General features: G+C 37.9%; 1 protein-coding gene and 1 long non-coding RNA gene across 2 annotated transcripts in view; one reads left to right on the top strand and one right to left on the bottom strand.

Moving 5' to 3' along the window:
- The window catches only part of SKAP1 (src kinase associated phosphoprotein 1), a 163,196-nt gene extending 144,577 nt beyond the window's left edge, over positions 1–18,619 (bottom strand). The window contains exons 1-4 of the mRNA XM_072413693.1: positions 18,569–18,619; positions 13,699–13,827; positions 12,784–12,812; positions 10,528–10,553 (exon numbers count right to left, since the gene is read on the bottom strand). Of these exons, the coding sequence (XP_072269794.1) occupies positions 10,528–10,553; positions 12,784–12,812; positions 13,699–13,827; positions 18,569–18,619 (235 nt within the window). The remainder of the gene's footprint in view (positions 1–10,527; positions 10,554–12,783; positions 12,813–13,698; positions 13,828–18,568) is intronic.
- Positions 18,620–25,954: 7,335 nt separating this feature from the next.
- Positions 25,955–26,990, top strand: part of LOC140332493 (uncharacterized) — a 28,079-nt gene continuing 27,043 nt past the window's right edge. The window contains exons 1-2 of the long non-coding RNA XR_011921142.1: positions 25,955–26,089; positions 26,636–26,775. This is a non-coding gene — a long non-coding RNA (uncharacterized lncRNA). The remainder of the gene's footprint in view (positions 26,090–26,635; positions 26,776–26,990) is intronic.

The raw sequence follows: 26,990 nt of genomic DNA, 5'->3' as shown, positions 1-26,990 counted from the left end.
TAGTACACTAATAGAGTATGCTAATTTTTAAGTATAAGAGTATGAAAATACAGTATGCTGAAAAGCTGGTCACCAATAATGTGTATTCCAATGTTACCTTGTCAATGACACGCCAGTCTGCATATCTTTTATAAACAGACTTGGAGCCTGGCCTGAGAATTTATGGTTTTGCCAAAGTGTTTCTCAAACTTTTTACCCCAGAGAAATCATTTTCAGGCCTTCAAAAACTCCTGTAAAAAGTAAGAGAGAAAACAATGCCTCTTACATTGGTGGTCATTAGGGTAAACTAAGTAGTGATTCCATGTTTTATGTTATATTAAATTTACTGAAAAACAATTGTTGGTATATATCTGCAATTGGAGAAATACATATTGACAAAGAGCAACTTTCAGCTATACTTGTGAATAATATACAATATGCTAACAGAATGTACTATAATATATTAATTGTACTGTATGTTATACATTATCCTAGCTGTGATTTTTACATATAAATCCCCTGAAGAAGCCGTCCCTGGGCAAAACGCGTTGGGCGACAGATAAATACTTTACATCTGTCACTGTATACACATGTCAATTCTGTTTACCAAGTACAAACTTGTTTTAGTCTTAGTACAAATGTGTTAGATTTAGGTCTTAGCACAGATGAGTTATGTCTAGAGTAGACGCAAAAACTCCTATTAAATAAATCACTTACATTCAATTTACTACTGTGCAATAAAAAGCCTGTTTTTCTTTTCTCTCTACCTCACATTACTAAACCCTACAGGCTTAAGCACAAATATTATTGAATTATTAGTCTTCCTTTGGGTAGAACATATATGTCCTTTTATAATGCTAAGTGGTGATTCCACCTTTACAGACAGCTATAAAAAAAAATCATTGGCATCATGTCGCTGGCCCTGCCATGTTGTGTTGTACCAAAAACTAGCAAGGCTCCATTTGATAAAGATAAACCAACAACAGTCTTAGGAACTTCTTGCAACCTCTCAAGGAACCCTAGGGCTTCAGAATGGTCGTTTTACCATGTTGTTCAATAGGGTTGGTAGTATTGCCTACTGTGCATGAAGCTACTAATATTGTGAACACTTGGCCCCGATTATTGAAAGAAGCTATAAAGCCAGTAAAAAAAAAAAAAAAAAAAAAAATCGCTGCTCTTCCAGCACTGGATGGTTCTCTCTTTCTCTTCCCTTGTAAACAGGGGAGCTTTGAATTACCAGGATTCCAGGAGAGGCAAGACAATAGAAAGGGAACTTCAAGTACTATTAAATTTCTGTGCGGTGTTTACATTTTTAACACATCATAAATTTCAACCTGGTTACGTTGTCATTACAGCTCTTAGAAGTACTTTCCAACTGCTGGCACGAAGGCAGGAGGATCCTGTAAATAATAGTTAGTGAAATCACTTTGCACTCCATTAATTCATAAAACACTTTCTATCTACTTCAAAAGCAATCTCTTTGTCACCACACAAAATGGTGTTTTCTATTTTAACGATTTGCTACTTGTACTTGTCATAACTACATGAGGCAAGTATGTTATTGTAAGCTGCATTCTCACAGTAAAGTAACACAGCTCTCTATCATACTCCTACCTCCACACTACCCTTCAGCTACAAGTTTCAGGCTGCTAGTAATCCCCTCATAAATCAAAGGCATAATCCTTATGCCAACAGAAGTATGCAGCAGGAAGTAAATACCTAAGGGAGACAAGATCGTGCTGTCAAATTGCACAGTAAAAAAACAAGGATCTAACAACCATGATAAATGTAAACTAGAAGACTGTGCAGACCTTGTCCGTCCTGACATAGGAAGGAAAAGCTAACAGGACTAGCACAATATTTGCACAATTCAAATTTCATTAACAAAAAAATGGAAAGATTTGGTGAAGCCTTAGAGAACAGCAACGAACTGAATGTATGAAGGTGTTTTGTAGTCCAATAGAAGGCAGCTCAGGCTGGCAACTTAGCTTGGGACTTCAATTAAGTTCACCACTAAAAGTTGGAAGCTTAATGGAATGCTGGTAGAAACTAGCATTTGTTTGTGTTTGCATCATTTTTTACTAAGACAAAACATGAAAATGGGCAGCACAGTGGCTCAGCACTCTGGTCTTTGCAGCACTGGGTCCCAGGTTCAAATCCAGGCCAGGGTACTATCTACAAAGAGTTTGCAGGTTCTGCCAGTGTTTGCGTGGGTTACCTCCCTGTACTCCAGTTTCCTTGCACATTTAAAAAAAATGCAGTTAGGTTAATTGTCTTCCTCCAAATTGACTTTAGACTGTATTGAAGACATATGGCTACGGTAGGGACATGAGATTATGAACCCCTTCGAGGGACGGCTAGTAACATGACTGACAAAAATAGTGGTTTTGATATTGATTCAGACTTGGTCAATGGTTTAATCATCATTCAAAAGTGGTTGGTCAGTCCCACCCATATTACCTGGTAAATTAAACATCACAAAGCAAAAAGTGTTATTGTAAAGACTGACAAAGCACAAGTCTCAATATGTGCAATTCAGATACATGGAGGTTTTACTTCTTTTTAAACAGTCAGATTTACCACAGTAATAAAATATCAATGCAAATCCAAATCAGCCAATCAGATTTTATTACATAATATACACATATGTTAATTTACCCTTGTACTGGCCACCAGCTATTACAAAAAATGGTAATACTGCTGGAAATGTGGGCATTTTCGTCTTCTAGGAAAATCTTACAAATTAACAGCTACTGATAATGCACAACTAAACTTAAAGTCAATTTCTCATGTCTATGGGAGCTTCTCCAATCGCCACATTTAATTTACTCTATAAGCCCCATTTATTAATGTTGTAGCACACTTAGAAGCTATTAACACAGAGCGAACATAAGGCAACTATGTATGAAAGATCGAATTGTCTGATAATAATAATAATCCAAATACTCCTTACTGATGATCCTTTCCCCAAGTCTGGCATACCATGCCTCTTGAATGCGGTGTTCCTGAGTAACAGCCAAGCAATTTATAATTATAATATAAGGACATCTAAATGTCATTAAGTAAACTTTTGGAAAATTTGGTGGCTCAAGATACCTGCTTCAGCTTCTAATGCTTGTTGTGCTCATGTCACATTATGCAGGGAAATGGGACTAGTGCAAGTGTGCAAAAATAAATGTAGGCTGGAGTTCACCTTTAGGGTTCAAAAAGAACGAAATTTTGGGTAAAAATGTTGGCCTAGGTGATAAAACAATCTTTTCTTAGTGTAAAACAAGAAAAGGAACCTTCCAGGACAAAGCTACCAGCTCCTAGCTTATAAGATAACTAGCTATATGAAACATGAGTAACCTCCTGAAAAAAAGCAGTCACAGGGAATGATGAACTACAAACCATTGGACAATAATAAAAGGTTGGAACTTGTCCTTTGCTCAGAACCAAACACTGGTCCACCCCATTCGGAAAAAGAAATAGTAAAACCAACTCACACAAATGAAAGTAAGCATTTCAGGTCCTGTGGTAATCCTTTGAGAGAACTAAATTTGTGGGCTCAAGGCATAATGGAAATATCAGTTTTGGACAGGCGTCCCAGCACCTGGAGCATACCACTATGTTGTTTAAAGCAGGAATAAACACAGGGATAGTAGTTTTGGCAAATCCATCAGTCTTCACAGAACTAGAAGATTAATCAAGTGTTGTATCAAGCATTAATGGGCCAGCCTGGAGCAATGAGGCTTATGTGAATTCCTTCTAACGCTTTCAATACAATTTTAATAAAAATTTACAAATAACTTATTACATTTCAACTTTGTAAACAATCAGTTGTCAAGGTAATATAAAATGAACAAACAATGTGACAAGTTCAATGTCGATCCGTATGAAGGCATAAAACTCACAAGACCACCCGTAGAAAAAGCTTATCGTCTCCCAGGTCATAAGTCCATGGAATTATCCTTGGGGCTGAGCATAGACCTTGGGAAGAGGCAATGTCTTTGGGGGGGGGTCCCCTAACATGGTCTGCACCCCTCCCTCCCTACCCGGTGGGTTGGCCGCGCTAATTCGTAAATACATGAGTGCAAATAAATTCAACAACAAAGAAAAGCAGAAAAGGAAAAGGAGAACCAGGGAATAGGTTGGGCAGGGGAGGGATAGGACGGGTAGGTAGGCCTTTGCAATATGCTGTAATAATGCGGATCTCTTGCCGATAAACGTGGGTAAAGGAAATGAAGCATTATAGCGTCAAATTCGTTTGGTCCCACCCCAGTGTAGAGGAAGCTTTAAACTGTCACAAGAGCAGGAGTGTCAAACTTGCAGATTGTTGGCCCATACAGACTTTTGACATTTAGTAGCGAAAGTTCTCCAAAGAGAAGCTGAATTTTTACTACAACCTTCCTACAAAAGAAGAATGAAGAATAAAAAAAAAAAAAACAGACTTCTCCTTACTTTAGCATCCCCTGATGAAGACAAATTGCTCCAAGGGGAACTTGGAACTTGAGCTCTGATGGCTTGGTAAAGCCACTTTTAACGGAGCAAATTAAAGTATTGCTGGCTCGCAGAAAAAGATGCCACACACTTGTGTAAAAAAAAAGGGGTCTTTGAAGGCAGCCCTGGATAGTGTGCCCCAATAAAGGAAAGCTGTGGAGGCCATCATAGATGTTTAATTGACCAATCAGCATCTGCAATTGCAAACCCACCGGAAAATCACAAAGGTCATGCTAATGCAAGGCCCCAGATGACTAGAATCTTCTCCCTGCAAAAAAACAAGTATCTGAGTGCCTGAACCATCTGCTTAGGCAACTCAATGAAATGTTGCAGTGCATCAAATCTAATGCAAAACTTTGGATCAGTGAGACTGTCGCTGACACTATAGCCAGAACTAAAGCTAAAATTTGAAACATAATGCAACTAGTGACCAAATACAATGGCAAAGAGGGGTGATAGGCCAGTACACTGGAAAAATGCAGCTCTATTCTTGATAAAGGGATAAAAGACAGAGAACATTTAGGAAGGTAATATTAATTTTCACTCATTGCATACAAAAATCAGCCAATACTTCCGTTTTGATCCTCCAGTTTAACAAATCAGCCTTCAAAAGGCAGCATGCCGTTTCCATAGCAAGAAAATATCGTTTTCTGTGGGCGCTGCACAGCTGCACTACATCTCACACATTTACATGTTATGGAGACATTTACAAGGAGAAATTATACTGTTATAAAATTTGTCACTGTCAAACCCAAGATGATCATTTCATTTAGGAAGAAGAAAAACGTCATGTGCTCAGAATAAATTAGCTAATCTATAAATGCTACCTTGTTTGGTGGGGAAATTTAAATAAAGATGTTTTTTCTCTACGATATTTTTTTAGATATTAGTTAAACTCACAAGCAGAAACCTAAAATATTAGAGGATATTAGAAAATTAGAGGATAATTTTTTATACATTGTGGCAAGGATATTTGATTTTGTTTTACACTGTAATTTCTCTTAATATTGTGTTTTTACTGTTGCTTTCATTTCGACTAGTCAGTGCAATGGCTCATACTGGACAAACTTTAATCCATAGTGGGCAAACACTAGTTATTATTCTAATGCAAAAGACTTGCTCTGGCTGCAATACTTACCTTATCTCTGGTGATGTCTCCCAAAGACTTTCCATTCCATCAGTTGATTTTCTTGCAAGTGTTACAAGTTAAATGACTTTCTGAGGAGGTGTCCTCAGTCCCTGCAGTCACAGTGGAATTACATATATATACAGTGCTGACATCATGTCAGCATCACTGAGGAACAATTACTGCGGGCAGAATTGGAAAAAGGATACACACACGGATTTAAAGTATGGGTGAGGGGTGAGAGGAGACCATGTCTGGTCTTTTCTAGACAGTTCTTGGATTATCCTTATGTTACCACAGTAGTGGGTTATCATGCATATTAACAATACTTTCCAACACACTAGCAGGAAAAACTGCCAATAATATGTACTTTCACATAACTTTACAAAAGTCAGCATACATATTCACTGAGCATAAACTATGGCCAGTCTTTAATTTATTCGTAAACTGGGTTAAAGAATTAACCATTCTATCTTCATGACTTGTATTATTCCTCAAATGATAGCCAACAATGCACTTGGTCTCTGTATGGATTAAGTAGAACACTCTAATTAAAACTATTTTGTACCCGATCCTTTTTGTTTGCAGCTTGCAAACATCTGGCTATTGTATTTTGTCAAATAAAGCCAGATGTTAGATGCATCTGGTAATGGCACCTAAACAAAGGTTTAAATGCAATTAGGAAGACCAGACTGCTGTGAGGCCTGTATGAAAATGTGATAACAATTCTGCTGGGATCTGTGGAGCGGGCACACAGGCACTATGTGCTCAAGTGCCACATGACCAAAGAGAAGAAAATCAGCATCTTCTAATTTGTTCTCAGACACAATAAATGATTAGATAGTGCAATTACAGATCTGTCAGATGTGCTTTTTGAAACATTCCTAAAAAAAAAAGTGTTCATGACTATGAAAAAAGGGGCAATAGACCTGAAAAAGAATGCTTGTGGAATACTGCTACCATATTACAGATATGATCAATTTTAATGTTATAATGTTATGATAAGAGTCAAGCAGCTGCTGTCAACAACTGACCCTTCAAATAGTTACTAAAGCATGAGCAAATTACCTTTAGCTCCAATGTACAGAAACCTACATCTTCTATAACAGTGCTCCCCAACCTTTTGGAGCTCACGGACCACTAATCTCATGTATTCTGGACCGTGAATGCTCGGGGAGCCATGTGTCACTCAAAGGAGAAGGAACTTCCCCTGGTCTATAATATACATATAATGCATTAAAATGACCACTCATGGTAATTGGTAAAAAAACAATTGTTTGGAACAGCATAAACCATGAAATTGTTTTAATATATCAAGTCTCTGACAATGACTAGCTTTATTAGATCAGAAAGTAAAAATAAGGCTTCTTTTTAATCGGAATAAAGCACATTTATTATAGTGACAGACAGGCTTGTGAATAATCATTTGTTTAAATCAGAATTCTCTAACCCATCCAGCCAATTACATAAAATTGGTCAAAATGGATAGAAATAACTGTACAATCCAATGTTTTTTTGCTAGATTCGATCAAAACATTATACATTGGTCAAACCAATGACCTGTTTATGATGTTTTTACTAGCACAAGTGATAGGGCTAGACATTTGCAACAAGCCCCAGGTGACAAACTGGTTGTCAGCTAATATCTAATGAGCACCTTCAGGTATGAGCAAACATTTCCAGTCAACCAGTACTGGGGAGGTATGCCATCTGTTTGGAATGCACATGTTAGTTGCTACTGTTCCATTAATATTTATCACAATCTGGGTAGCCAAACATGTGAATACTTTCAAAATGTCAGCTTGGAACACAAATAGCAAACTTTTTTTTTTCTTTTGAACTAAATTTAAACTATCCTCTTTTTATCTGTAGTATCCACAGACAGTTGAGAAGGACTGAAATGAGTAAAACTTGTGCTCCCACCTATTCAAATGTATTTTTAGGGATGTGGGAGACCACAAATAGAATTCAAACTGTTTTTTTTTTTGTATATTCTTTTTCCTACAGTGCATTAAGCGACATTAGCACAGTGTAAAGTTTTGTTACGATTCTTTGCCAAGAGTGAGAAATATAGAATCTCAACACAGCCAATGGAGGACAGTCAAAGACTCTGAACCCAGAAGAAGACCTCATGAAGATAGAATGGGAGTGCAGACACTGCAGCCTTGCAGAAGTTCCTTTTGGCAGATAAAGTATACCATTATCTAGAAATATGTTGTGGATACTGGCAAATCTGCAAATGCAAAAATCTCTTTGGAGCACCAAAAAAAAAAACAAAACAAAAAAAAAAAAAACAATTGATTGAATTGGAACTTTAGAGTAGAGAAATTTGCTAGCAATAAGGCTTTGCATCTCTTCTGAAAACTCCTTATATGCATGCTTGCACATTTCTAGACACTGTGCTCTGAGCTGTTCATGCACATATTCTAAGAAATGCCTGACAGAAGCTTATTAAAATGCAAAGATCAAATGCATTTATATCTAATAAATACTAGGACAATCCCTATTTTTCCATTATATCGACTTAAAGATTGAAGAAGATCTGTTTAATAGAGCCTCTTCGCTCCATTTTATGTATGCTCTCCTTCTTTCTTTGAATTTTATTTATATTTGGGTATCAGGCTGTATTGTATCTTACTTTTAATGTGGAATATTTCTTATGACCAATCATAGATTATTGCTTGAACTGGTATTAACTTTTTAGACTATAGTTGTGTGATTTTAAACTACTTTGCTAAGCTGTTTTTGTATTGCACCGCATTTGTACTAGTTGCTATTGCTTGTCTTTCATAAATATTGGTCAGTTTTAAAATTTATGTAAAGGATTTGGAAAAAAAACAACAAAGTACCTAGGGCATATTTCTTATGTTGATCCTTCAGCACCGCAGCTCTTGCCCTTAACTACTGCTGGCAAATCTCTGCTGTCAAATTAACTGGCAGGACTTGCTCCATATCACAGGGGAAACTGAAGCACCTGTTGGGTACAATAATTTATTCATAGAAACACAAGTCATTTACATGATGGAAGAAGCCAAAGCCATATGTGCAGATATCGTCCTCCTCTCACTTTTGATGCAACACTAAGAATGTTCATTAATTGGGGTTTCAACCTTTTCTAAAACTCTAAAGGGTTTTATCGGAATCTTACTGCTCTGGCAAAATCCCCGGGTATCGCTTCCATTTACATGTCACTGCAGATCTTCTTTGCCAAATCCTTGGACTCCACCAATATATGCAAATTACAGGGGGAACTAGGAAAAGTTGACCGCACAGACGAAATTATCCATGGATACCAAATGGTCAGGAAAATTATTATTAATGAAATCTGGAGAGACACACAGTTTAAACTCTTTCATCCAGCATATAGAGAATTAAGACCCCTCGGTAACACAGGAGTGAGGGTAGACTCCTGTCTACAATGCCGTAATTGCAAGACTTTTGCAACACTAGTCTACTGTTTCTGGTCATTCCCCTTGGTGACCTGCTTTTGGAGACAGGTGTTACAGTATATTCGTGATGTTACTGGTTATATGTATTATATACTATTGTATTATGTTTTTTTCTTTGCTGGGATGATCTCTCCGAAACTGGGCATAATTTAGTCAAGCTCTCCAAGGCTGGAGAGAATAAACTTTTATGAGTGAAGCTGGGTGATCCAGCAAACCTGGAATGGATTTCCTAAAAGTAATTTGCTATTTGCAAGCAAAAGTTTTCATTCCTTGACCAGATCTATTCCAGGCATGCAGGATCACCTAGTTTCACCGATAAAAGGGTATCCTCTCCAACCTTGGAGAGCTTTAATAAATCAGGCCCACTGTGAGAGGTAAAGGGGCAAGAAGAGGGATTTCCATCTATTTATTGGCTGCAAGACATGCTATACTTTCCAACTGGAATCATCTGCTCCCACCTTTGGTGGACAAGATTGTTCTTTCCCTAAAAACCATATTCTGCTGAGAAATGCTCAACGCCAAACTTAAAAAATACTTCCTAAAATTCCTAAAAAATGGTACTCATTTTGTAGTCATACGTTCATGGAAGCAGACCGTTCCCGTATCCTGGTACCTTTTAAACATTACCTAGTATACTGTTAACATAACCATGAGAGAAGAATGTTGGTTTTTGTGTGTTGTATCATCCTACATTGTATTTATTTGTTTTGGTTTCACCTTTTGATATTTGGTTTGTTTTTAATCTCCCATTTTTGCTTTTTCTATCCGTTTTTACTTATACCCTATTATTGTATCTTATTTGTTCCTATGTACTGTTTATTGATATATAAAACTCAATAAAAAAGGGAAAGTTTGTTCCTTCCGGTGATCACAGATGCCAGTGCCAGTGACGGTTGCATTTATAGTGTACCAAAATCATTGAAGGTATAATTTTAGAACAAAATGAATGGACACTTGTTTTTACTAACTTTAGAAGATAATGTATTTTGTTACTGGTATTGTTATTTACATTTTTAGGTAGTTCTTTTGTTAAGCAACTTACATTTTTGTATCTATGCAAAAAACTCTGTATGGTGATTGCAAAAAGGTTTATTGCAACTGTTAAAACAGATAACTGAAGTTTATTTGAAAGTATCCACAGACATCAGATTGCCAGCGCCTATGAATTTCAGCAGGTTTAGACAATTTCTTAGGCTGCCACACATGATGTGATGTTTTAGTCTAATCCAATTTTCTTTTCCTATTAGTCACTGCTCAAAGCAGGGAAAATAATTAGTACAACCTAATGAAATGTTTAAAAGATTACACAAGTGTAAAGCTTATGGTAATTAAGTGTGCTTGTTAGCTTTAAATATTTTAATACTAGTTGTGTGGACTACAGGAAAAATAAGATATCTGTGACATGGATCACCCCAACGTAGACCTCCAAACGCAGTACCTTTACAAATGGATCTTTGGATATATAAATAATATAAAAATAACCTTAATGCTTACCTCTCTGTTGAAAATCTAATGGGTACCTAAAAATAAAAAGAAACATCTTGGTTCAAACTCATTTTCATTTTAGGGGGATGCTCCTTATACATGACTCCTAAAATACAAAATATCTTTTTTTTTTTTTTTTTTTTTTTTTTTTGCAAGTACTTCAGTAAAAAAAAAAAAAAAAGTGTTTAGCACTTTAAGCTACAGTTTCATACCTTTAGATACAAAATTCAAGACAAATTTATCTACAGTTTCTTTCATTTGCATTTCAAAACCCTTTTTCAACATCACCCAGTGATAGATATATGTCTTTTGCATTTGTTGGATGGATCCTATAAACCCTGCTTTGATTCAACCCAACCCTCCAATTCTACAGCTGCATCTTGGTGACAAGCAAGCAATAGCAATGGATGCATGAACTGTGCAAGTTTTTCAATTACACACAGATGTAATCAGAGTGAATCTGCTATTCATCAGATTTTTTTATTCCAGTATGGTGAATAACAGATTCACTGCTTTAAAAATAGACACAAATGTCTTTTGACGTTAAGCCAAATTTTACCCATATACACACATTTTTCTCTTGCCTTGTTCTAAAATTGGGCATACATTTTCATGATTAACAGTACAAAGAACACATTTCACTTCACAACATTTCTACATCCTGACTTGATCTTTGCATATTCATAAAACCTTATCATATTATTAGACATGACTTGTGATTTTAGCTCATGTCAATTCCTTTTCATGCACTTATTACCTGCTATATTTTTTGCATAAGGCCTTCCAGAATACCTTTTACCAATATACTTGCATTAGACTTACTAGTCTACCGTACCCCAGTATTGCTTTCTAAACTATTTACATCAACCCTAATGCAATCTTGAGGAAACATGTCTATTTAAATATCTTTATTTTAAGAATAAAAAAGTCTAAGCAAAGAAGATCCCGTACCCGCTAAACAACTAAAAAACACAAAAATGTACTGCTTTCTGCAACTGGCCAGATTGGTTTTCACTCTCCATTATCCTATCTGGCCAAGACAACAGGAGAAAAAAAACACAATTTGCTTGAAGTTTTACTATAAAATATAAGTCACTTTATTTCTCAAATCATTTCTAATATTATATAATAAAAGCTACTATTCTACTATTTTAATCTACAGCCATCTTTGACAAAAGTTTCACATGTCACATCTAACAACCATGGTAATTACAATTGGAATTGTGCAATGTTATGGCTTGTTCACATCTGAGTGGTAAGAATTACAGATCATATAAACATGTGGTTTTCATGAGAATAAATGTGATAACACTTACTACTACTGTACCAATGTTACATTACTAAACTGCCAAAGTGCACCACAAATACCTGAATATATTTTTAACTGAACAACTAGTGAATAGATTTTTTCAAGAGAGTTGATCAAGAGAGTTCCAAAGTCTATACAGTTAAAACAAATAAATATACATAACCTAAACTTAACACAAAAAAAAAAGTATTGTTTTCCACAAATTTACAGGGAGCAATGCAGTGTTACTTGTACAATCACATTCTCCCCAAAACCATGTCCATCAAAGCGGTTGGTTTTATGAAAAGGGGGGGGGGGTATCCTTCATTTGACATGTTTCGCAGCACCTAGGCTGCTTCTTCATAAATGAGAACAGTTGAAAAGATTGAACAAATTATATATCTACTGATAGCAGGAGACAATGGTTGTGAAGACTGCACGCAGTAACCATAAGAAAGCGGAAACCAGCTACTCAGTTACAGCATCAGACCATAAGGCTGGACCATATTAACTGCCCCTACAGGGAGCCTGCACCAAAGGGAGCCTCGCTGTTCAGTCCTTTGTAGCAACTCACAGTGTTAAAATTAACACCAGAAATATTCTATTAAAAGCACTACAAAGATACAGAGTATTTACTAATTACTCTGTATACAGTATACATATATGTATATAGCACGTCCATTCATTTTTGGAACACTTTTTTTTTTTTTTTTTTTTAAGTGGAAGTGGGCTGAGAAAGTAAGCCTAGGTTATCTCTGATCTTCAACACACCCACATGGTACATGTTAAATAAAACACGCTTCAGAAATCAGGCCTGGGAACAACATTAAAAAGCAGTAAAATAAATAAAGTACATTTTAACAAATCTGTATGCCAGCCCGTCCACACAATACACTTTGGATCCTGAAAAAAGGTGTCTGTGATGCCTGCTATACCCTTCTGCATTATCATCCCAACACTTCCTCACTGATACTTACGTTAGGGAAATGGTATAACAGTGCCGGATCTGCCAATACCACAGCCAAGAGTTTTTCAAAAACTTTGGACTGTGTAATTTTGTTATAATGGAGACAGGTTTGAAAAGGTTAACTTGACTCCATATGTTATGTTTCTAGGTATGAAACATAACTGTAGTGTAAAATATATGGCGACATTACATACATCTTCTTGATTAGTAAATGATATATTTTTAAAATGTCTGAAGTATTGCCAGTAAATGCAATATTTATAACCACAGAATTTCCAGAACTATCACCTTAAAATCAGAACTGTCCTAGCACTTAAAAAGATACAGGAAATACTTTACTGCAGTAACCATTGTATTTACATATGTGATTGTTGAAAAAAAGCTAATAGTATGCTCCAACTGTGACAAACACCTCAAGAGAACTTCCTGAGAGATACCACAAGTTCCACAACGTGCCCGTTAGCAGTTCTGACAAACTGTCTTGCTGTGCAAAGTATAGATAAGTAATAGAAAGTTTCAGTAAGGTGTTCACCATTAGAGATGCATCATTGCTGTTGCAGCTTAAAAGTTTTAATATATGTACATTTAATATTGGAAGCATTTTTACCAACAATGATTTCCTGGGTAGACGTATTTAACACCCCACCCCCCAAAAAAAAAGAAAAGTAATTTTTACCCTAAATAAAAGAGTTTTACCCTTTTTTGTAAGGTAACAATTTTAGTTTAGGTCCGCTTTAAAATAATTATGTTTGTAAGCCATTCTGGCTTCTTCCAATTGCTTCTATCCAACAAAGCACACATCTGGTTTCCCTTTTAGAGATGGCAGCAGCTACAGGTTTTGCATTGACATTTTGCCTTGACCTTGTAAGCCTTAAAGAGAAACTAAACTCAAAAGTCCCCCAAAACCAAAAAAATATATACTTACCTTTAAGCCCGCAGGGCTGTCAATCGGTCCAAAGGTCTCTTCCATCGGGTCTCGCATCGTACTGGCATCGGACTTTGTGCCGGTGTTCTGGGCGCCGTCATCTTCTCCTCTTCTTGCTGGTTCTTCTACCTATGTCACGCAACACAGGCGGAGATCAGGTGACGTAGATGGGGGGAAAAAATTGCCAATCTCACTGCGCATGTGTGTGATCGGCAATTTTTTTCCCTTTTAACGAAAAGGCTCCTTCTGCGCATGCCTGAGATGCTTGGGCATGTGCAGGAGGAGCACCCAGGAGCCTCCCGGGATGTGTGACGTAGGTATCCTGGGAGGCTTTGGGCTCTACCCTTTTATGTAAAGTAAAAATTGTGGGTTTAGGTACGCTTTAGGCATAAAGGGAAAAGAAAATCAAGGGTCTAAGTAGAGTTGTCAAACTTTTTTGTACCTTTCTTTTATCCAAATAGTTTTAAGATTAGATTTAAGGACCTTGAAATATTTCAATTGCGTGTGGCCACAGTCTCAATGTGCCCAATCTCGTCTGATTGCGGAAACTAAACAGGGTTGAGCCTGGTTTGTACTTGCATGGGAGACCATCTGGGAATTCCTAGTGCTGTAGGTTCTTTTTTCTTTTGTTCAATATATTGCTTTTATTTAAACTAAAAAAAAGTGCTATAAAATTAGAAAGATCAAAAAAAAAAAATATATATATATATATATATATATATATATATATATATATATATATATAGTGGTTGGTGCAAAAAAATACACAAGAAGGTAATAGAAGCTTTTTAAACAGGCCGATGTGGTCCATCATCCTAAAAGCGGACCTATCAACAAAATGATTATATAAAAGGGTAGCTAACCCTTTTATATAAGTAAAAATTATCTTCTTTTTTTCTCAAACTTTTAAAAAAGACTTCTGTCTTTACTGAATGGGAGCGCAGAGCTGCCTGTATTACATGTACACAACATGTATCCCAGGAGGGTTAAAGCTGCTCCTTCTGCACATGCCTGGGAGGTTTTTTCCTGCAATGGCAACCTGAATAAAATATCTGCAGTATTCTGTAATAATGTCAAGAGCAGACTGTAAAGAGGTATATAAGAGGTATATATATATATATATATATATATACATACACACATACATATACATACACACACACACACACACATCATGAAAACTTTATATTCCATTCAGAAACCTCTAAGCATAGTTGATTCGAAGGAAGACAGAATAACCCTTATGGAGCATAATTAAAAAAATTCACCTAGCTTACTAAAACCACTTTCTGGTGCAGTCTTTTCCACATGTTTACAGACCTGGCTGTGAAGGATGTAATTCCATTAAAGTTAATACCTTTGGTGCAAGTTCCCTATATGGACCATTTATATATTATGAACCCCTATTAAAGGTCTCTTCTCAGGGGTATATAATCAGTTCTTTCCTCGCAGCTAAGCTCTTTAGTCGTACTTGTTTAGATCAGTGGTCACCAACCTTACGAACCACTAAATCCATGGAATCCAGACCACACATGCACGGGGAGCCGTGCGTCACTCAAAGGGGAAAAAACTTCCCCAAGAGTGACATGATGATACCAGAACCCGCACACTCTCCCATCGCAGGCTCCGACCTACTTGCTAAACATCCTGGGGGGTAGCGCAGGGCTGTGGACGCAACAAAAATCCTGCGCTACTGTCCCCCTAGGACGTTTAGCAAGTAGGTCTGAGCCTGCGATGGGAGAGTGGGCAGGCACCACCAAATTTTCTCGCAGACCACCCGTTGGCGTCCGCTGGTTTAGATGTCCTACTCTGGACATTCTTTTTGTGAATTGGTGCCCAAAACCCAAAACTGGACTGCATATTCCAAAAGAGGTTGGAGGAATGTTTGTATAGGGACAAGATTATGTTTACCTCTGGAGTCTATGGCACTGATTTATGAAAGCTCTCCAAGGCTGGAGAGAATACACTTTCAGAAGTGAAGCTGGGTATTCCAGAAAACATGGAATGGATTATTAAAAATCATTTGCCATTTGCTAGCAAATGTTTTGAATCCTGGACCAGATCCATTCCAGGTTTGCTGGATCACCCAGCTTCACTGATGAAAGTGTATTCTCTCCAGCTTTGGAGAGCTTTCATAAACCAGGACCTATACCTCTTAAAAAAAGAAAGTATTTTGCTTGCTTTAGAAATTGTGGCTTGGCATTGCATGGTATTAAGCCTGTCATTTACCAAAACACCCAGATCCTTCTCAATCACTGACTCCCCAAGTTATATTCCTCCGCAAACTTATGAAGCATGCCCATTTTTAGTCCTCAAGTACACAATTTCTATCATAACATAACACCTATCAACATTAAATTTCATTTGTCACAAAGGATGAAATAGTGTTTTGGATATCCTGTGTAGCCTCAAAAGAACATTTTTCATTTTCGGAGAGGCTATGGTATCTAAGTAATGTTTCCAGGTAGCGTGCAAGTAGTTTTAGTAATGCAGAGCTGACTGTAAAATTTCTCTTTTAGTCACCTTATAAAAGTTTATCCATTCCTAATTGGCTAAATATGCCGCCAGTTTCTCACTTTGCTCTATTTGATCTAATCTTGCAATCATGTAGTTTGAAAGCTTCACAGATTTTAAGAAAATCAGTGCTGGTAATTTCACCGTTAGATAAAAGATCCAATTCCTCCACCAAATATGACCCACTGGAATAAGGAAAAGCCAAAAAGGAGTTTTGTTCAAGAAAACGACAGTCTGAATGATCAGTTAGACAAAGTCCAACATGGGAAATAATCAGATAACACTCTTCGTAGACTCTTCAAGTAAAAAAGAAGTCAGCTGCTTAAAAATATCATGTCAATCCAAAACATGGTACAAGAAGTGGATGAGAAACAAGAACAAAAAAAGAATAAGCATTTTTGTATATCCAAGCATCCACCATAGATATGGAAGACCTAAGTTCACCAAATCTAGTAAGGGAATATCTGGAAGGATCCCTAGTAGGTGGTTGAAAGCTTTTTAGAGAAATATTAATAATCAGGTTGAAGTCACCCAGCCAGACAACCCACAGTTTTGAATAGTTTGCCACATATTTGGATCATAATAATAGAGAATGGTGAGAGCACATACTAAGCCAAGATCCCTAGAAGATGTTAGTATAACAAGTAGTAATGTTCTGTGTCTATATATGACAGAAAGTTTCCAGTAGCATTTTACATACTACATTATAAAATGCACCATTTTCTAGGCTGTTCACGTGTAGATTGACATCATGTGATTAGATGGTCATAGCATGCTTCACTGAGGGACTACATTATTATATTGTGGATAGCATATCCCTGATTAAAATCATCTCATTACCTTCTGAATGATTATTCTCATTACCAAAGATGTCCTGACAATTACACAGATAAAAGATTTATAATCTCCAATTTCAAATAGAACCTTTGTGTCTGAAATACTTAAGGAAATGCTAAAGTGTGTATTAAGTTAGTATGAATATTTTTGTGGATCAAGCAACGTCAGGAGGCTGGAGGCTCCTAGTCTGTCCCACCCAGTCTGATCAAATAGCTTGAATGTCAAAGTGTCCCTTTGTCAGGCCCATCGCTCATCACTAAAAGCACTGAGCAGAAGTAAGATAAGTGTAGGTAGAATAGGGAATGATAAATGTAGGTGGAGTAGGGAATGATGGCAATTAAAATTTGCCTAAATTGCTTACAGTCAGGTACATAATAAAACATAAATATTTTCCTTTGTGTGACAAATGTCACGAAAAGGACACGCATGCGCAATTCCTCTAGGGAAGATTAGAAGATGAAACAATGTTTAGAGTATGGACTTTCTTTAAAGCTGGGTTGTCCCCTATGGCCTGGACAAGAGGTGCTGCAATATCTATGCCAGTACACTAACAGATTTGAATAGGATGTGCTTCCTGCTATGTGGGAAAGTCCTGATCAAGTCCGTGCCAAAGTGCATCTACTAAAAAGTGATTAAAAGGAAGTGTATATTTATGAAATTAGTTACTTTGTGTCTTTGTCTATTTCTGCTGATCAAGGACAACAAAAAAAAAAAAACAAAAGAAACCCACTGTGATTTAATGTTCTATAGCAAAAAAAATGAAAACCTCCAAAGGGTTACTATTCTTTATTACAAAGTATTTAGCAAAGGTCCATGGGAGAACATTGAACTTGTCAAAACCTAAAAACTCAAAACCTAGGTTTATAAAATTCATTGTTGAATTAATTTCTCATAGATGACTCTGGAGAGTTGTTCACATACTATACATTCATTATCACTACTATACTGGTAAATATTTTTATTAAGTGTGCGCATACAGTGTAAAAAAAAAGGAAAATGTGACAATGCAAAAAGACTGCACAGGGCATATCACTGATCCTGAAAAAAGGAGCTCAAACCCTGAACTCCTCAGGGTCCAATGCCCATGACAGTGGGCTGAAACCAGGTGGAACCTATTTTGCAGGGACCTCTTATAACCAGGCCAATCCATGTACTAATATAGGTTTTGTGGGGGGGGTGTAGCCGACAAAGGCTTCATGTTCTACCCCCCAGACATAATACAGGCTAATGAATCCACAACTGTCTAGGCAATTAATTATGGGATTTTAGGTTTCAAGCAGCAGTCCTCAGCAGCCACACACTGAACAATCCTATTCCCCTACACATTTCACTTTTCCCTCAAGAAGCATTATAAACTGCAGCAAGTACCTTGAGCACACTACATTTTATGTCTGATGGAATACATACGATGCTTGGGTATATGTATATCATGCCCTCTCCAGCTGATCTGTGCTGCCCATGGTTTTTCCCTTTTAGCTGTTAAAGCGGTACTATACCAAAAACAAAAAATGACACTTACCTCTAATCCAGCAGGTCCCTTGATGACCCTGGTGCTTCCCTGTGCTCCCATTAAGTCTTGATCACCTAGGCATTTAAGACTCAAAGGCAAGGTGCTGCACCCTTTTTTTTTTTAAATGTTGCACTTAAAAAAAATAAAAATTGATATACAATTACCCTTTACATATAAGTGTTGTCCACCCCTTTGTGTAAAGTGAAAATGTTGAGTTTAGGTCCGCTTCAACTTTTCTTTTCTTTCAGAACCATGGATGGGGTTTCTCTGGGCAGGATGCTTGTAGAAATAACCACTCCACCGGCCTGATACTTGTATGATGATTATTATCTTTTATCTTCAACACAGTGGCCCAAGCAACACAAATTTCTTTACAAATTGCTTTTAGATGTTTAAATTAAATTCAAACCAGTTGTTTCTCAACTATGGTTCCGTGGATCCCTGGGGTTCCTTGTAAAATTTGTGCCTCTCTGGCCAGACACTAATGAGCTTTTTGGTTAATTGATTATCTATAAGAATGACATTCCCACTTTCCACTGACCACCTCACTAACCTATGTCGAATTGTAGATAAAGTAATTATAGCTCACTCTCTGTCTGTCTCTCTCTATATTATAGATCTTATTAATCATGTTCTGTAATTTAAATGATAGCTCATTATAACCGGGGAGGACAGGACTACTAGATAGGTAGACTATAGTATGAAGGTGGAGGGAGGATGGCTGCCATGCTGCTGAAGTTTTCATAGACAGAGGAACAAATAAAACATGTTGCATCCACTTGTATTATCATGATATAAATATACAAGTAATTTTTTACACATGTGTAACTTTTAGGGGATCAATGAGGAAATAACAGCTGCATTATAATTTGGAAAGAATGTTTATAAAAATAAATCAGCAAGCATATTTAATGCCATAAACATAAATAAATAATAAATAATTACTAAATACAATATATTCTGCCATTATTACAATGCCTGGTGCACCTTGATAATCTCCACAGCTGTACACAACCATTGCTAAAATATAAATGTACTTTATAAGATATACAAGTATTAATTATAGGTGCTGGTGAAAGGCAATTGTTATTATAAAAGTCACAAAAGGAATAGTAAATGTTTAAATGTGAGCTAGCACAGTTAAAGAATGGTCAGCTGGAAAGTAACCTCTGAGAAGGATGACAACGTCCCGCGGAAGGTCCGAGTGACTGCTCATATCGCGACATGCAGTGGATCCACACAGTGAAGGAGCAGGAGTGACGTCATCAGTTGTGTCTGCGCGCGCATCTCCTATCTTCTCAATGAGATTGTGCTTCAGTGTGAGCTCCCTGAGAGTGGGCGTGGCCTATAGACTCGGGGATCAGCTGCTCCTTGTACTGTGAGATAACCCCGCCCCTTTGTATACCAGAATGAGAACTGTGTCTGTGTCCATGTTGCTGTCATTGTCCCCATGTATAAACCTTCACATCTCCTACACTGATTATTATAGAAACTTGAAATTTTTAGGGTACACGGGGGACCCCGGGAGCTGATACTAAATCTAATTTCAGCCCCCTGAACTTAACAAGTTGCCAGATATGGGATCTCCAACATAAAATCCTAATAAGAATTAGAGATCTTTTCTCAATAGTATAATAAAGTGGGACTAAAGTAAAAAAAAAAGAAAAAAAAAGATGACACCTTTACTTGCACAGATCTGTAGCGTATGCCTCTGTGTTTGTCAAAAAAAAATAAAAAAGTGCAGATCTAACTGTGCTTGGCAAAGAATTTTAATGGGGGGGGGGTTGTGGACAAAACGTGTTTCCCACTGACTCCCTGATTTTTACTTGGCAACTCTGTTCCAGAGAAGGTGAATGTCCAGCTATGTGTAACAGGCACTCGCACTGCAGCATCTGCAGATTTTGCTCTAGGCGGCAGTGAACGGTACTGAGCGTCTCCCCCTAAGAGGGGTTCCATGGTATTAGGAAGGGGTAACCACGCCACAACCTCACCACCAGTAACTTAAAGACACTCATGCAGTCTTAAAGTTTGTAAAGCGGACAAATTTATATGAAGCACCACAGCACACAGACAATTGGCAGTACCCTTATGCTCAATGCCATGGAAGAGGCACCCAGGGGTCCCTAATATGCAAACTCAGTTTGGGGATCCTGGTCTTAAAATAGCCATATGCCACAATTTTTGATTTAAATAGAAGAGTAAAGCTGCGTACACACTTGCAATTTTTGTCGTTGGAAAGGATCTTTCACGATCCTTTCCAACGACAGGGGAGTGCGCGATGCATGAACGGTGCTGTGCATACAGCACCGTTCATGCTCTATGGAGAGGGGAGGGGGAGAGCGACGGAGCGGCACCCTGCTGCGCGCTCTCCCCTTCCCTTTCATTAGGATCGGCTGTCGTCCATCGTCCGTGGATCCAGCAGGTCGGTCGTCCGGACGATGGACGACACCGACTGTACACACGGCAGATTTTTGCCCGATAATTGGCCGATGCCGATTATCGGGCGATAAAAATCTGACGTGTGTACGTAGCTTAAATAACCCTTTGTTTTTGTATTTTTTTTTCATTAAATGCCTTTTTAAAAAAAATAAAAAAGAGAAAGCATCTCCCATTAGGGGGCAAAGACTGAATGGGAGCGCAGAGCCTCCTGGGCTACGCACATCACAAATCCCAGGAGGCTTGGGCTCTGAGAACAGGAATGCACAGGACGGACTTTTCTGTCATTGAAGAAAGAAGATGGCTATGTCACGCATCAGGCTAGGGGAGACAGGGCCACTAGGGGGCGCTATGGCTTGCACAAAAGTGGTGTGAGCCCTAAGAAGAGCCAAGGCGCAGAGTCTAAGGAGTAAACAGGTCTTCTCCAGAGCCTCTGATGGTGAGGATGTTGGGCTGTTGGTTACTGCCGGGTTGCAGTCCTTAGACACACTGGGGTGGGCAGGAAGATACACCGTACCAAATCACAAGGCAGAAGAATCATCCAGGAAGGCTGGGGTAGAGGCAGGCAGCAAGCAAGAGGGGTCAGATCACAAGCCAGGGGTCAATTACCAGGGACACCAGTGACACAGGGGCCACTGAGGGCACAGGGAACATAGGAGACTCTGGAAGCAACAGGAGGCACAGGTGACTCAGGGATATCCACAGACAGAGAGGAACACTGGAACAGCATAGGGAATTGGCTGGAAACAGAACTAGGGGCTCAGTACCAGTGGAGACACGTTGCACAAATGCTGAGTGCAGTGTGTGAGCTAGCTAAATAGTCAGGGATGGTTAAGAGGCTATTTTCTGATTGCCCGGCGAAGCTGATAAAGCTTGCTATCGTAGGCACAGCCAGAGTTAGAACTGCCCTCATGTGCGGGAGAGAGGCGTCTGTGCTTTAGTGAGAAGGAGGTAAGTGTGATAACACATGTGATCTGGAAGTACACCTTCCGAGGGTAGGATTATCTAATAGGACACCAGCTGAGGGGGCGTGGCATGCGGTCATGTGGCCATTGGCTGTTGGAACTCCCCAGAGACAGGAAGGACAATAGACATGGGGTGGCGGGTTTATTGTATGCAGAGTTAGCTGAGGGGAACTAGTCGTTTGCTGTAATGAAACTGAGGAGATACGAACGCTGGCCGTGCTTTATCATTCTGTCAGATAACTTCCTTCATATAGCCTAATGTGTAATTATTTTTCAGGCACCTGTCTATTCACAACCTTGCCCCACCCACATTTTTAATTTTACCTGGTGGGTGGTCCAAAAAGATTGTGGACCGCTGCTTTTAAGGACTTTGGTTCTCCAAACACTTTAATTTATAGCCCTCCGCACTTCAATTCACGGCAACATATTTCTACCTACTTTGTCAGTTCTTCCCACATCAACAAACTAAAAAATAGGTTCTTAAAATACGTTTTATAAAAAAGGGGCTGACATGTACCAAAGCTCCCACTGGTAGCCGATCTGACCCTTCTGATCATAGTTGTAATGTCAAGTAGGGCATTATGGGTCCATAAATATTAGCATCAGGAATTTTTACACTGTGAGCCTCAAACCCTCCAAATTCAAATGCAATGTGAGACCAATTCAAGAAACAACTCCAAAAAGGAACATGCAGCAGGAAATTCAGAAATAATAATATATACTGTATATATATTGTGTAGAGGTGATTGGTTAGAATCAAGAGGAAGATATTGGACAGAAAGTTTCTAAAACTTTTTATTAATAACTCACTAATAACTCAAATAAAATCTTTAAAATAAAATAAATTACTAACAAAACTGCACTGGCAGCACCAGCTTGATCAGCTGATGGGCTACCTGATCTGCTGCAGAATGTTCTATTGTAGTACCTGTAGAAGATCATTGGGCTTACAATGCTTCTACATTGAATACAAGTAAAAAATGTTATGTCATTTATGACATCACATTGTTTTCTTCCAGTATGGAGACCCTCACAAACGTGAAGGAAAGTAGGTACATAATAACTTATAAACAATTAAAATATGAAATATCACAATATATTAAACATTTATTCAAACCACTTTGACCTGGGTGCATTGCGATGTTGCAAATAAAGTTTCCCTAAAGTAGAAGGCATACATTCTTTATGACCTTGCATTACATTAAAGTTGCACTAATGGTATTTAATGTTAATTAATAGATTTATGGTTACTATCTGTGACAAATTTCTATACGGTTGTGCAAGTCACAATCAAATGTTGCATTGGGATAAATTTACAGGAAAATATATGTGTATTCAAATTTGTCTTGACTTAATATGTTAGGGTCCAACATAACATAAACACAGTGTTTTACTCATTTTTGGCACATCTTTGCAAAGATGAAATTCTAAAAGATTAGATAATTGTACAGGTTCTAGATTCCAATGCATTAACACATTCAATAAATTATGTGGGCATAAATTCCTATGGATTACAAGTTTAAAACATACAGTAGAAGATGGTCCTAATGATAAAGATGCTGTATTATTTTTCTGGACCTCCATCACATTTTTAGGAGACTTTGGTAATATAATAATTTATTATTTTTATTATAAATAATTTTATAAAAATAAATCAAATTATTATAATATTAAAACATTATTTCACTCAAGCCTCCTGCCTGATTTTAGTAAATTTAGAGGTTGCGCATTTAAAACATTTGTACTTTTTTAAATACTAGCAGCCAGCTAGTAGACACTAACAACACTGTCATATCCGCCTGCAGTTTTTTGTTCTATAGACCGAAATAGTTCCCTTTATACTTTCACCTACGGTACTAATTTATTAGAAACCCCTGTTCAACTGCTTGCTAGTACAAATATTGAGTCAGCAAATCCCATGGAAGCAATTAAATTAATTTAGGCATGTAGATATTGTCTGCTGAATTTCAAAAACCAACCAAGCACATATATATATATACAGTAGACTCTCGACTATCTGGCTCGTGACTATTCGGTCTCAGTACTGTCCCGCCTAAATCCTCCGTGCCGTGTGCATAACAGTTATGTAAGACAAGACATGCAAAGAGCGAATTTTCCCTGCCCCGCTACGTGCTCTTCACTTCGGATGTCAGCAAGTGCAGAACACGTTTGAAATGGGTGATAAACAAAAAAGGTTGTAATGTCTATGGAGGAGAAACTACACCCTATAAAGCGACTGGACCCTGGGGTAACGGCCAAACTTTTGCCTTGGAGTAAGGAGTGGGAAAAAGTACAGTTGGATATTGGAAGAAAATTCGAGCAAATTGAAAAGTGGTGTGCTGCCCAATCTAGTGGAAGTGAAATGAAAGTAAGAAAAACTATGCTGAAAGGTAAACATCAAGAAGTTGAGGAAGCTTTATTTTTGTGGCATGAACACTTAAGAGGAAAAGGCTTGCCTGTTACTGGGCCGATATTGCAGGAAAAAGCATTGCAATTTAAGCAACAAATAGAATAAGATTCAGAATTACCTGCCAGTGATGGATGGTTAGATCGGTGGAAAAAACGATTCAGTATTCGCCAGATTACCATAAGTGGGGAGGCTTTATCTGCTGAAAGGGAGGGAATTTCTAGGGAGCAGTTGTACAACTGCGATGAGACCAGTTTAAATTACAAGATGCTCCCTACAAAGATGCTTGCATTAAAAAAAGAAGCTGCTGCACCAGGATACAAGAAAAGTGAGGAACCAGTCACCATCTTGGCTTGCAGTAATGCTACCGGCAACCACAAGCTTAGGATAACGTTAATAGGAAAATCAAAGAAACCTATAGCTTTTAAATAACTGAAAAATCTGCAATCACTTCCCCTATATTACACACGACAAAAGAAAGCATGGGTGAATTCAGAAATCTTTAAAACCTGGTTCCAAAAAGAATTAGTAGAAAAACAGACAGTAGAAAAACATTGGAAAGACAACAATTTGCCAAGAAAAGCTGTTCTACTTCTTGACAACGCACCTTCGCACCCGGCCACAGATGAACTCACAGATGGATGCATCAAAGCTTTATGCTTACCACCCAATGTGACAGCTCTTTGTCAGCCAATGGACCAGGACGTCCTTGAAATGCTAGAGAAAAAGTATCGTAGTCGTCTTCTCATTTCGTTGATTTCAGCGAACCACTACTACGTAACCACTCTGAAAAAGTTTGACATGCTAGATGTCATAGGATGGGTGACCAAAGCATTGGAAGAGATTCCAAACATCTCACTTGTAAGGTCTTGGAAAATTCTTTTGAACCATGCAGGTGGACATTTCAACCTTGAACCCGTGTGTGAAACCGAAGTGGAAGATGAAAACGGTTAACTTCTTTTGTTGCTGGAAAAAGTACGGGGTTGTGATGATGTCAATGCAGAGGACATTACAGAATGGGTGGCAAATGGTGAACTTGACGAAACAACTGACAACAATATTGTGGAAATGGTGACACAAAGTGAAGTGATAGAAGAGAAGGAGGCATCCTTAGATGACAGGAAAAATTTTATTCCACATTCGCAAGGGTTCAAGGCGATTGAGGAAGCGCTGCAGTATATTAGTAAGCAGTGTGAGTACAAAGTGTAAGTAAAAAGTGAGTACATTTACATATTTATGTATTTATGTATTTAATAATGTATTTATAGAACTCCAGCTTTTCGGCTTTTTGGTTATCTGGCCAGGAAATAGAGAGTTATTAGGTTTGGATAAGTTTCTAGGAAGAAAGCCGGTACTTTAGGGTCCTGGAGCCGGCCAAGGGAGTGAAAGGGTGGGATATTAATCCTGGGTTAATATCCACCTGCACTCAGGTGCAAGTGAGAAGGTGTGCTCAGGGAGAGGCTGGGAAGGTGTGCTCAGTGGGAGGCTGACAGGGGAAGTACTTAGCCAGAGGGAGAGAGCCAGGCTGAGAGAGACCCAGAGAGGGATGCCAGGCTGAGAGAGAGCAGTGTGGATTCCAGGCTGAGGGAGAGCCAGAGTGGATGCCAGGCTGAGGGAGAGCCCGAGTGGATGCCAGGCTGAGAGAGAGCCAGAGTAAATGCCAGGCTGAGGGAGAGCCAGAAGGTTCCAGGAAAGCCAGTGGCCAAAAAGTACTACTAAACTGTGAGTGGATCAGTACTGATATAGTGTGTTATTAAAAGTGGGCACCTAAGTGAGGTAGCCAGATGCCCAGACGGGTACTGTTTAATGTTTTTATTGTGAAGTGCTGGGCAGTGTGTTGTAGCACTTGCCTATTCAAATAAAAAAACTGCTGTTATTTTGGACTTTTGGAGTCTGCTGCCTCTAATCTGCCCTGTAAGCATCCCATTACCATGAGCGATTCCCCTGTGCTATGCCACAATATATATGAATAGATAGATAGATAGATCAGAAATACATTGCGTTTGATCTGTTTTTTTTTTATAATCCACTATCTTTTTGCTAATACATACCCAGCTATTTATCACACATAATATGTATTTACATAATATATATATATATATATATATATATATATAGCTAGAGATATATATATATATATATATAATATATATATATATATATATATAGCTATGGTTCTATGTATCCTATTTCTCCATCTTTTTTATAATGGGGTGTTATAATATTTTTTCTAATCAGTTACTTTGCATTGTTTTTTCTATTATTAAGGTAGAACCCTGACCAGTTATGAGCTTGGTTAAAAAGCCATTCTGCTTCCTGATAACTGCCAATGTGTTCTCCATATATTCCTATGATGCGAACACTAGAGGGAGCCTGGTGATCTTCAGATTATTTTGGATTCTGGAAAGGTACTGAAGTAAGACATATTTGTTTTACCAAAGAGTTCGTAACTGGGCATATTGTAAAATCTGTGTAAGAGAGAATGGGAGACATTTTTGAAGGGGATCAAATCGGTGTGTAAACAATATGTGATTAAATGTTTGGAAAATTTTTATTATTATTTTTAATATTAATACACAGTATTTTTATAGCGACGACATATTATGAAGCGCTGTACAAAGTC

The sequence above is a fragment of the Pyxicephalus adspersus genome, chromosome 6, assembly GCF_032062135.1.
Source record: "Pyxicephalus adspersus chromosome 6, UCB_Pads_2.0, whole genome shotgun sequence".
Lineage (NCBI taxonomy): Eukaryota > Metazoa > Chordata > Amphibia > Anura > Pyxicephalidae > Pyxicephalus > Pyxicephalus adspersus.
This window is presented reverse-complemented; position numbering and strand designations above follow the sequence as displayed.